Here is a 13,269-nt window from a genome sequence, read left to right on the forward strand (position 1 = left end):
TTGGAAATTTTGTTAAATAAAATAAAATAACGGTGTGCTGTGCCGTTTGTAATGTTTTGACTAATTTCGCCTCACTAATTACGCCAAGTTACACAACACGTGAAACAAATAATAATGAATAACTATTGTATCTTATTATACAGAGGTAAAAAAGAAATTATCCACTGTAATTAAGGGTTTTTCTGTAAATTGACTTTCAAAAGATTAAAGGCTTCTAGCTTGTTAATGTCGCGTGGGTCGGGGGGATCGGGACTTCTTAAAAGTGGGTTTATGTTTTTTGGAAATCAGGTTATTGCGTGTTTGACCTCAAGACCGATAGAGAGATCAGAGAGAGACTACTCTGATGATCTTTTTCCGATCTTTTATAATAGGTCAACATTTCTTACTTCGTTTCTTCTCTTCTACTCCTCCCACTCTCTCTCTCTCTCTCTCTCTCTCTCTCTCTCTCCCCCTCCCTCCCCTTTGTTTTGTTGCTTTGGATGTTAAATTCGAATCGGATGGATTAGATTCTGACCGGGAAGGCTATTTTTCTACCGGAGAAATTTGAACGGAGGTAGACGGATTACAGTCGTGACAGGAGAGAAAAGGACGACTTCCTCTTTTTCTTTCTTTTTGGTTTTCTGGACAAAATTGGGGTGACTTTAACCAAAGGGAGATATGAGAGGTGTAAATAACAGTATGGATACTATAAGTGCTGCTGCGTCTGCGATCGTCACGGCTGAGGCTCGAGTTCAGCCAACTACTGTTCAGGTAAAATCGCTGGTTCCGTTCGGTTACTGTTTTACTTTGTTGTTGTGATCTTGTTGTGCTCCTTTTCGTTTCTAATTTACGGTTGAGTATCTTGAGTTTGAATTCTAGATGTTCGCGATTAGCTTCTGAGATTCGAGATCTGTTAAATTATTTTGCTTTGTTTCCGTTATTTTTTTAATCTTTTGTATTTCCTCTCTAAGCTTCTCTGTGCGAATTTTGGATCTAATTTGGATATGAATGGAGAATTTTCTGATTGGATTCGGTACTTAGCTGGGAATTTTCTTTTCCCAGTTTTACTATGTTTTCACTTTCAATTTCCTCGATTCTCTATAATATTTGAAGTTTATTTTGGTTCTGAAACTATACCTTTTCAGTTTTAGTATATTTGAAGCCTCTGCGGTTGGTTTTCGCGAGCCGAGATTTTATGGCGGTATAAGAGTTTATAGAGATCTATCTAAAACCATAGAACCTAATAGGGAACTCCTTGTTTTAGCTCAAGAACAGAATGTGGTACCTGTTCTTTACAACCTTATAGAATTTGTGAGGTCCCTATGGGGTCCTTTCCCTCTAGTATCTGAATTCATTTGATATCTACGTTTGCAACAATAGTGACTCTGCATTTGGAAGGGGTTACCTTGAAGTTTCTATAATTAGGTTGGGAAAGAATTCTTGAAAATTTTAGTAAATACTGACCGTAGTTATCCATTAAATGTTTTACCTAACAGGCACCTGCTCTTGTAGCATGCTAATTATTGGATTTAAGCCATTTATTGTATTACTATGTGCTTTTGAGACTTGTCTCTTCTGTTGTTCTCTAAATTGCTCAGCCGGGAGACTGCCTAAACTAGTAGATAATAAACTAGTGGATGCTTAAAAGAAATTTGTCTGAGATCCAGACTGCTGTGCTGGGCCGATTGCAATGATTTTCCATCACAAGATTCATATAATGGAATCTGACACGGTGATACTTTTGATTTAAAATAGAAACTTGAATTTGGTTATTGCTAGATCTTTTTCCTGTCATAGGGACCTTTACTACTGACTAAAATTCAGAATTTAATCTAATATGGTAAAGAGAAACTTCTGTTTTGTCCAAGTTCAGAATTTCCATGATAAACCAAATATATTATCATGCCAATGCACAGGATATAGACCATGCCATAACATGAAACATTGTGTACAATGTTCCAAAGAATGACAAGAGGGTTTGACCTGTTATAAATATTTGGAGTCGCACTTTACCAATTATTATACAAGTGAAGGCAAAACAAAAAGGTCTCACTACATTGAATAAGTAAATATATTTCAAGAGAAAACTCAAGGCATGCCACAATTATCCAAATATGATTCTGATTACAACTTGATATTCATAAAATTTTTCAAATGATCACAACTTGATATTCATACCTTTACCACTGTTTAGTTCTTTTTGTCAATGCTGAAGTTCTTATTGGTTTATCTTTAATTAGGAAAGACCTCTTATATGCAGGACTTGTGGTTGCTTCTGCACTCTTTTTCATTGGTTTTTTTTTTTTTTTTTCCTTTGCGTAGCCCTCCACTTTCTTTTGCAGCTTCTCTTTTTTACTTCTGTTTTCCAGTAAATTGTTCAATACTTCCTTTATAAAATACCACAAGCAACTGGCAAGGCATGAATCATCAGGACCACCCAAAATACAATTACTTTCTCTAGATTTCACAGGTTTTAATATAAGATCTTTCTCACAAACACAAGGTAAAGAACCTGAAGTGAGTTTCAACCATTGTATGTTCTCCCCCTGTCATGGTCCTAGGAGTTTCCTTAGGATTCATCACATCATGCTTGGTGAATAATCATAAAGCTTTTAACCTATATAATCTCTAAATATGTTCATACCTGCAGGCTCTACAGTGTTCTTTAGCCTGGGCAATACAGAAAAAGTTCACTTCAAAAAGGAAGGAGTCATTCCTTTGAAATCTTTTTGATGAATTCAGTAGCATTTGTATAGAAATCTAATTCCACCATAGAAAGATTTTAACACTCAGGGCTGCCGAAGGCAAAGAGAAACCTAATTCCTTTTATGATAATCATCACTAGGGTACCATATGAAGAAATGGGCATGAGAAGTTGGTATTTCTCTTTGTAGGCATGGAAAGAACATCGAAACTGATAACCAGGGAAATGACATTCCTATGTAGTGTAATTTGCACTAAATGATCACTTTGGCTTGGTATAATTGGGTAATGAGCATTTAGGTTTCAATGTGGCATAGGAATGTCAGGCGTGGATACTGCAGAAACTTCCTAAGAATTTGTTTATGGTTATGTTTCTAGATCCTGTAGTGATTCATTAGCAGTCTTTGTATACTAGTAGCTCCCTCAGCATGAGAGACATTGTTATGCATGGCCATAAAAGTGAAAAGATGTTCGAAAATTTTACATTTTAGATGTTACAATAAAAAATTAGCTGAATTTAATGAAGTGACTTCTAGTACGATTAGCTTGTAGAGCCAAAGATTGCCAAATTGTAATTGATTGGAGTTCAGGACAAGTACGAGTTTCATATCTTAGAATTTCTAGTTAGTTTTGAGTTTTGGAAATGCGTTGAGCTAATTTGACAGGTAGAGGAATGATGAAATTGTCACTTATATGAATTGCCTTTGTTCAAAATTTAGATGGAGCATCTGAGGCAATCCTTGTTGTCCACTAGTGTAAGTATTTGGTTGTGATATTGGTCAGTTTTTCTTAGGCTACCCACGGACTGTCAGTTCTATTATAGATGCTTTCTATTGTAGGGACTCCACTCGGTGCCTTAAGATGCCAGAGGAAAAGGGTTTCTTTCCTTGGAATTATCTCCATGTTTCCCTAGCACTCTACTTCATATTGTTTCTTTGGTGTTGTTCATGTTGTTCAGATGTTAAACAACAAAGTCAGCTCTTTATCCCACGGACCTGTGGTTTATACTTCTAAGTTGTACTTTTTCTCCTTACTGTGATAAATGAGATTGTGTCTGAGGACTAAAGAAAATTTTATATTGTCAGCTTACATCTATAATTAGTTTTATATTTTTCTACTCTTGTTCTTGGTTCATCTCCTGTTATCTTAGTTTTTTTCTCTATTCCTTAATTTTATGTTAAGCTACAGAAGAAACAAAATGCTGTTTCCTCTTTCTTTTTTTTCTCTTGTTAGCAATATCCTTACCTGTTATGAGTTTCTATTAAATGTTGCCCTCACATGCAGAAAAGAAGATGGGGGAGCTGTTGGAGTCTGTATTGGTGTTTTGGATCTCACCGGCATGGTAGGCGTATTGGGCATGCCGTCCTTGTTCCTGAACCAACAGACCCAGGATCAGCAGTCCCTGCCACTGAAAATCAAAGCCACCCACCCTCCATTGTATTACCTTTCATTGCTCCTCCCTCTTCTCCTGCTTCTTTCCTTCAATCGGAACCTCCATCTGCTACTCAATCACCAGCAGGACTATTATCCTTCACCTCACTATCTGCCAATGTCTACTCTCCAGGTGGACCTGGTTCTATTTTTGCTATTGGACCATATGCACATGAGACTCAGTTGGTCTCGCCCCCTGTCTTTTCAACCTTCACAACTGAACCATCTACTGCTCCTTTTACTCCTCCAGAACCCGTGCAGCTGACCACACCTTCCTCACCAGAGGTACCCTTTGCTAAACTCCTCACATCATCGCTTGACCCCAATCATCAAGCAGGTGAAGGCTGTCAAAATATCCCAGTATCCCAATATGAATTCCAGTCTTATCAGCTATACCCTGGAAGCCCAGTTGGTCACCTCATATCGCCCATCTCAGCAATCTCAGGCTCTGGTACATCTTCTCCTTTTCCAGATCGTGAGTTAATTTCTGGTGGACATTCTTTTCTTGAGTTCCGTGCAAGCGACCCTCCCAAACTCTTTAGCATTGATGCACTTTCTATCCGTAAGGGGGGGCAAGGACAAGGTTCGCGGTCACTGACGCCAGATGCTGCAGGACCGACCTCTCGAGATGGTTTCCCCCAAGATAATCAGATATCGGAGGTTGCATCCCTTGCAAACTCAGACAGTGGCTCACAAAATGGAGACATTGTGATTGATCATAGAGTCTCCTTTGAGCTAACTACTGGAGAGGTTCCAAGCTGTGTGGAGAAGGCAATCCTCGATGAATCCATATCACAATCTCTGCCATCGGACACGACAGCTGAAGTAGATGGAATTTCACGCAAAACAGAAGATGTCGCTGAGACTCGTATTGGGGAAACATCAAAAAATACTCCCCAGAAATCTATGGAGGATGGGGAGGAGCAGCGGCAACATCATCATCAAAAGAATCCTTCCCTCACGCTTGGTTCAGTCAAAGAATTCAATTTTGATAACGCAGATGGAGCAGCCGATAAGCCCACCATCAGCTCTGAATGGTGGATCAATCAGAAGGAAGCTAGACCCTGCAACCAATGGACCTTCTTCCCCATGATGCAGCCAGGTGTCAGCTGATCTAATCAACACAATGTCCGATTTCAGTTTATCTGGCTCCTTCACAGTGGAAGGAGTTTGCCTGTGAGCTTAAGGAATATAAACTTAAATACCTGATCACCAACCTGGATGAAAATCAAAGCCAAACATGATGGGCATAGGGGTGATTATGGATGATAATCTTGGTGATTGAGATCAGGTAGACTGATCATATACGACTGACGTAGAAATGGGAGGGCGGTGCATCTTGACCACAAATGACTACACAGAGGATGAGGGGAGAATGCATGGTTCTGAAGATAGGGTACTGTATTAACTATTAAATTAGTTTTTCTGATTATTCTGACTAAAAATGAAATTGGAAGTTTTCCGGCTTACCACTTATTCTTCTGTGAAGATTTTAAGCTTTTTGCTTTATGTATGTAATATTAAGAATTAAGAAGTTTTCCGGCAAGGGGATGAAATGCTCCTCCGCATTGTGTTCACCTATGAAGGTGACTATTGAGTTCTCATCTCTCGTTAATCATCTATTCGCTTTGTGGTTTGTATACTGACGGGATTGCTGCTTGCTGGACGATAGTTTGGAGTTGGCCAGTGTTCCAGCGTCACTAATAAGTAATCAGCAATAACAAGCTGGTATTCTTAAACCTTTGTTCGTGAGTACTTCACATTTTTTAACCCATGAAAGTTTATTAATAGGGGTGTTCACGGTCTATTTAGTGTGGGTCGGAGAATACCTCAAATACAAATCGTTTGAGAAATTTCTAAATTTAACCATACCGTTTTAATATGAAAATCAAATTAAATCAAACCATTTTATTATGATTTAGTGCAATTTTTAATATGGTTTAGGGATTTTCAATCATTTTATGATTTCATTGGGCTTAACCAAATTGGAAAGCCCAAATATCATCCTTAAAAATTAAAAAATTAGAACTTTTATTTTATTATCTTATTATAAAAGAAAAGAGTTTATAGTATATATATATATATATATATATTTCAGACCTTTTTTGGATATCCGATAAAATGATCCAAATCAAATTCGAAAATTCGGATCATGGGTTAGAGAGAATTCAAGATATTTAAATTCGAATCATATGCATTCTATTGGATCGGATTCAGATATGTTTGCATCCCTACATAAAACCGGAAAAATCAAAAGAAAACAACATATAATTGCAAAGGAAAGAGAATCCAGCCGTAATAAGGGAATATTGATGTAATCTTCATGCATGGGACTCGCCATCAGGAAAATTAGAACCAGTATACAATAAGTCGTAATCCTCTCTTCAATACCCCTATTAGCCAACCAATCAGTAAGTGGTTAGCCTCCTTAGCGTGGATGAAACTAATGTTTATATTTATTTGCAAAGTTTGCCATTTATGATGTTCACAAGTGTTTAATTGTAATTCTCTACATCAACAGAAATAAGTTTGTTTGAAAAAGTAAGTTTCTTTTTTTTTTTTTTTTCAAACAACAAAGATCAACCTTTCATTAATAGACTTTGTACAGGTATTCCCTGTCTAGGGATATCAACATATATGTCTTTTTTCTTTTTACAAGTAGAAAAAGCAAGTTGATGTGCCACATTCCTATTTACATGGATTATATCAAAAAAGAAAGTAAGTTCAGAACATGTTCTTTTAAGATCCTTTCCAACCATTGACACTCCAATTGAAGTTGGTTGATTTGCATGATCACAGCTTCAGCATCAGAAAACAGCACAAACTTCTTACAGTTTTTGTCCCGAATAAATTCTAGAATTCATACAACTGCCCACCATGTTTTAGCATTTAATATTGATGATGCGCGATCTAGCTGCTCCCTGTTGGAGGTAATCTAGCTTCCAAGTGAACGGCAAACAGTTGATCTGCAAGGATCAGAGAACTTGGGATTGTTAGCCTGACGATGTCGCTCTGATGCTTAAGTCAATATAGTGGTTGCGAGCTAAAAATAGCTTAAGAATGCAGAGAGCTAGAAAGCATATAAATCACGCGTACCTTGAACCATCGAGGGTGGAGCCTTTATATATTGGAATCCTTGCGGGTTCTACGGATCAGTTCCGGGATCATCGTCATGATAGGATCCACTTCCGTATAAGTTGGAAGATAATGCTGCCAACCGATAAGGTTCATCAATTCCACCCTAATCAGGTGAGGAGATAATGCTAGCTGTTACATGGCGTTATCTCGTGAGACCCGGGATCTGTTGGAGGGGTTTTCGGGATCACCACATAGTGGCATGTCGGTATCCCCGAACTGATGTCTTTAAGTCCCGAACTGGGTTGAATGCCGAGGTGCCTTGGCATCGAGGTATTCTTGTTGCGATCTGGTATCGAGTCGATCTCGTCTCGAGGTGAACCGGTCCCAAGGTCATTTTAGCTCGGGGTGGTTGGGTACCCGAACTCAATCTGCTGCGGACTGGTTACGTTAAGCTGAGTTGTCATCTCTTGGCCAGGTCATGTCTACATATCCCCTCTTTACTAGGTTGGACCAAATCACCCTTCAAATATCATCAATCCTATTACAGTATATTCTATTTCTGATTCATATGAGCCATTTACAAAAATTTTCAAGAATACATGTGAATCATAAAAAATACAATGGATTTTTTTTTCTTTTTGCTCAAAATGTTTCTGATGAGATTTGGAAAACTTTTTGCAAGGAATTTTCCCAATTACTCAATAAGATTGCTACAACTTGTTTTGGGTGTGATTTTTTATTATGATACAAAACTCTATCCGTCGCATCCCATATGAATCATAAAGCTGTATGGAAACAGACCCATTAGTTGTACCTTCAGCTTTATCTTTAGAGTCATTAATTTTGTTGTTTCCACTTATTCACTATCAAGCACTGTGTTAATACCTATATGTAAAGACAACCAAATTGCTCTTTCAAAGTGGCACATGAAAAATAAGTGATTGAAATTGTCTACCATCTGTTTAGACAAAGGACAAGGTCTATCCTCTTATTCCAAGAATCTAACTTGTCTTTCATGAACATTTGACAATTATATGGTAGTCTTCCATATTTCGTTCCAATTTATTACTTGTTTAGAAGTGGATGGGTACTTGCTTATGAAAGTCCTATAAAGACTTAACAGTATATTCACATGTAGTATTTCCCTTCCATAAAAGTCTATCTTGCTCTAAATCTTGATTTAGCCTTATTTATAAATTGTGCTTAACAGTATATTCACATGTAGCATTACCTTTTGCATCTATTCTCCATTTTTAATTTTCTAAAATAGGCTTGTTTTTAGTTCATCCAACACTTGAACTGTTTCTTCCACAAATAGAATCCAATTAAGTCTTTGTGAGTGAAAAAATCGACTTATTTTTAAAATATTTATGTTTAATAACCCGAACCCACCTAACCTCCAAACCTACTTACCAAACATAGCTTTATTCATTTCATTCACCCTCTTGAAACCCAATCCTCCCATATGTTTTTTTTTTTTTGGCTTACAATATTTATCTCATTCTATCCAATGCATCTTATCTGATTTACTATCACCTACCCACTACAAATTTCTTTGTGCTTGTTCCAATTTTTGTGTGTATAAATTGGAATTGTTTGAGCTACTGCTTTAATTAATGTTGTTCTATCTGCTTGGGAAAGTAACTTTGTTTTCCAAAGAGCCATCTTTTTCTCCACCCTTTCTACTAATTCATGAAAATTTTCAGTTTTAGCTTTTTCTAATCCATAAATTTGCCCTCAAATATTTGTCATGTATTCTTTTGACTCCCAAAATTCTTTGCAACAAAATTTGATGCCTTCTATAACATTTTAACTAGGGGTGTTCACGGGTCAGGTTGGATTGGCTTGAGTTGTTTTTGTCAACCGACCCGACTTAATCGGTTTACTCATTGACTAAACCAAAACCAACTGTCTTTTGGTTTATTTCTATTTACATTTAAGTTTATTTCTTTTTAGTTTTTATGCAAAATCAAAATATATATTTAAATCAATTAATTTTTTATACAAAACTGATTTTTTTGTCAATATATTTAAATTTATACAAGACTGAATTAAATATTGTACCATTGTATTATATTTTTATTGGTTTTACGTTTTTAGATTTTATCATAAATAACCATTTTGTTTTAAATTCAAACAAAACACAAATAAAATATATCAATAGTTAACATATAGGGTAAGGACTAATTAATAATTACTTAAAAATATAGGATCGGTTCGGTTTGGTTTGGCTTCGGTTTTCATACATGAAAATTGAAACCGAACCGAGTTGTTGGTTTATTTTTTCATACAAACCAAAACTGACCATTGATTTTGAAAAATTGACCAACTCGAGTTGGGTCAGGCCGGTTTGGTCGGTTTGACATTTAATGTAAACACCCCTAATTTTGACTAAAGTAAACCCTTGATTTTTGGAGGTTTACCATTTGTCTAGACCAGTCTTGAAAGATTTTTAATATTCCCTTCATTTTCATCACTTCACTTTGATTGCTCTACAAAACAATAGGCAGTCATATGCAAATAAGATGAGATATTTTAACGCCACCAATAAATGCCAAAACCATAAGTAAAGACCATCAATAAGTGCAAAAAATTCAACCCAAGTAAAAGTAATATATTTATAATAATTAAGAAAGAAAAGATACAACACCCATAAGTGTTTCTCACAATGCTGCCCTCTACACTCGAGCCTGGATTACCCCAACTAGAACCACGAGTTTGGATATAGTAAGCACATTCAATGAGCACTTAATAAATATTCTAACAACTATCAAAATTTGTTTTTAATGTTTTGCAAGGGTAAGTTGTGGGTATTTTAAGGGTTAGGCGTCAAAAAATTTTCTAAGTGCTCATTGAATGTGTTTACAATGTCATGCATACCTGATCCAGATTGTAGAACCATTTACGTATAATCCACCTCCTAATAACAGCTTTGATTGGAAGGTTGAAATCTTGAAGGATATGATTGTTTGAGTTATCATTATTGAATTTCTCCTTAGTGTTGCAGAATATAGATGACTTTAAGCTAGTTAATAATCTTGCTAAAAAGTATACAAATAATGAACCCTAGTGAAATTTACATCTGCAAATATACTAACTAAACAACGTAGGAATGACTTACATCTTCTAACTTGATCAACATTCACCTTGCATCTATGTACGCAATCCCTTTTTTGGTTTGCTTCATACACAAACCCTTGTAGATGTAAGCAAGGTGTGAAGTATCAGAAAAACCAAGTATACCGAAAGGGCAATTTTAAGAAACGTATTTGGATATGCCTTGGATGTACATATTTAAAGTATGGACATGATATGCCCAATAGGGTGTATCTTGTCGTACCTTTGGACCTCAATACACCTATTTGCAGGTGTTTTTGCAAAACCCTTTTTATCTTAAATAATCTATATATAATTATACTTGAATCTGAAATTTAAAAAAGGAAAAAATTAAAAAAGAAAAGAAGTATATCGGTTAAAGTACTGATACACCTCTACCAATACATAGAGGTGTATCAATACTTTCAACCATGACATGTGTATCAAAGAAAAATTAAAATATGCATGGAAACACTATAAACACTTTAATAAATCATATAAATATATCAGTAACACTAAATGTAATGTCTCAATGAGGTATACATGCATTAAATTAATATATGTTAATAGGTTTTATGAAGAAACACATCATAGTCAATTATAATTTTTATTAAAAAATCCTATGCTTAACTATAATTTATAAATTATAATTCTTAAGTTTTAAGGGATGAGAAAAGCCCAACTATCCTATCCTAACTTCAAAGTGAAAATATAATTAATAATTATTATATTTAAATAATTACTATCTATTTTTAAACTTAAAAATATAAAAATAAAAAATAAATAACCATTGTACAATATATTCAAAAAATTTGTTGAAGAAGAAATTTCAATCACTCTATGGGTATGATAGATCATCCATACGCTATTGGTACATCTGATATAGGTCCAATACAGTGGAAAAAAAAAGACGACACCACTTATTTTCCATCGTATCCTCCTGTATTGAGCTTTCAAAGATACGATATGGTACACTCCATCTTGGGCATATCATGTTGAACTTTTAAAAAGGTGACGGTGGAATGACACCCTTGTGAATTTGGAGACATTGTTGTAAATTGTCAAAACATGGTCCACCAAGGGTGATCTTGAGCTGGGCCAAGTCAAGCTTTTAGGGTTATAAATAAACCAAAAAAAAAAAAAAAACTGGTCATATTAAAGAAGTCACATGGTCTATTTACTTTTTATTGGTTCATATTTTACAATATGTATGCCACTTTTGATGTATCACTTTATCACTATTTCACTTATTTTGCTTCATAGTGTAATATTTATATCATAGATGTTGTCACCTACATGTTATATTTTATATAAATAAAAAATATTATATACAATATACATTACATGTGCCATATCATAATATTTATATATAGACTAGGCCCAACCTGCAAATTTTCAAGCCTGTACCAAACTGTAAATGATCACCCTTACCCGAGTCACAACACCTTGAAGGTGCTAGATTGTTGGTAAATTCTCCTACTAGTTGTAGTAGAGACTTGGCATCTTTTCCTGCTTCAAACAGGATTAAAGGATGTGGTCCCTCGATTGGTTATTACTTATGAGCTCCTTGGCCTAACCAAAACACTTGAAAAGATTAAGGCCCCATTTGTTTTTCGGAAAGTTATCTACCATGGATAAGTGCATTTCTTCATGTTCTTTTATTTTTCAAGTAAATAAGACAATAACCATTTTAGTCATATTATTAAAATGGACAATTTTGTCCAAGGTTTTTAAAACCAAACCATACAACAAACTGTTCAGCGGTTTAGTTCCTACATTGAACGGTCCAACTGTTCAAACTGAACGGACGACCCATTCTGACAAAATATAAAAATATAAACGGCCTAAACCGTTGAACGGTTCAAACAGTTCAATCGCCCAACTCAGTGGTTTGTGATCAAATCAACGGTACTTACTTGGGTAAGTGCATTTATTCATGTTCTTTCATTTTCCAAGTAAATAAGACAATAACCATTTTAGTCATATTATTAAAATGGACAATTTTGTCCTAGGTTTTTAAAACCAAACCAGACAACGAACTGGTCAGGGGTTTGGTTCCTAGGTTGAACGGTCCAACTGTTCGAACTGAACAGACGGCCCATTCTGACAAAAAATATAAAAATATAAAACAGCTTAAACCGTTAAACAGTTCAAACAGGTCAATCGCCCAACTCAATGGTTTGTGACCAAATCAACGGTTTTTGGCAAAATAACGATTCTAGGGTAAAACTGAACCAGACCGGTTCCTGATTTTTCCCATCCAACAGTCTGATCCAGTCAGGTTTTGAAAACCATGATTTTGTCCCATCCAATTATTGGCAACTTTCCCCCGTTATTTACCCAGGTGTGAGAATACCTAAGGAAAATAAATTTTCTACAGCCCTACATAAATCTGAAAAAAAAAATGGATATCTTGGTCCCCTCTCAAAATCCAAAAAACGAACGTCCTAAGAGTTATAGTGCTTGATGGTTGGGCTGGCATGAGATCTTTTACATCCTCCTTTCCCTTCTTGGAGCAGGTAATCTTCCATCCAAAACCAAAGGCTTTTGGTTTGCAAGATCTCGTCTTTGGAGCCGAATTCTATTGTCTAGAGTCTAGACAGGATATGGTCATTCATGAAGACTGAATGGCTTCGAGGTCATGTACTGTTAGTTGAGTGTACTAACCATGTTTAAAACCTAACAGTCCAAAGTCAACGCCCATTTTGTTTTCCTTACTCGTATCATCAAATCAAATTATAGATGATCTCTCACTTCTTCATGCTTTGTTAATAAACTATTGCATGGCTTCATATATTCTATGTTTAGGCTAACAGGATCTTCAAAATACTTATAGAATGGACAAAAATGGCTTTTTGAAGCATCCGTGTAAGCCAATCAAGGTCCACACAGTGTGGGCTCTAATGGTCAAATCAAGCTTTGACTGGAGGATCACCAAAAGTTGCATAGAATTGCCATGTGAGATTCTTCTAGGCTTGCATT

General features: G+C 35.7%; 1 protein-coding gene across 1 annotated transcript; it reads left to right on the forward strand.

The window, feature by feature from the left end:
• Positions 1-239: 239 nt before the first annotated feature.
• LOC148879900 (hydroxyproline-rich glycoprotein family protein) lies at positions 240-5,731 on the forward strand. Its single transcript, XM_088961629.1, has 2 exons — positions 240-750; positions 3,967-5,731. The coding sequence occupies exons 1-2, from the start codon at positions 658-660 to the stop codon at positions 5,224-5,226; spliced, it is 1,353 nt and encodes a 450-aa protein (XP_088817755.1). The 5' UTR covers positions 240-657; the 3' UTR covers positions 5,227-5,731.
• The last annotated feature ends 7,538 nt before the right edge of the window (positions 5,732-13,269 follow it).

The sequence above is a fragment of the Nelumbo lutea genome, chromosome 1, assembly GCF_056320005.1.
Source record: "Nelumbo lutea isolate HS-2025 chromosome 1, American lotus-T2T, whole genome shotgun sequence".
NCBI classification, from domain to species: domain Eukaryota; kingdom Viridiplantae; phylum Streptophyta; class Magnoliopsida; order Proteales; family Nelumbonaceae; genus Nelumbo; species Nelumbo lutea.

Excerpts from the sequence above, each read along its gene's own strand:
- LOC148879900 (XM_088961629.1), top strand. The coding sequence starts at position 658 with ATGAGAGGTGTAAATAACAGTATGGATACTATAAGTGCTGCTGCGTCT. Across the intron at positions 751-3,966 it reads TTCAGCCAACTACTGTTCAG|AAAAGAAGATGGGGGAGCTG; the intron begins GTAAAATCGCTG and ends CCTCACATGCAG.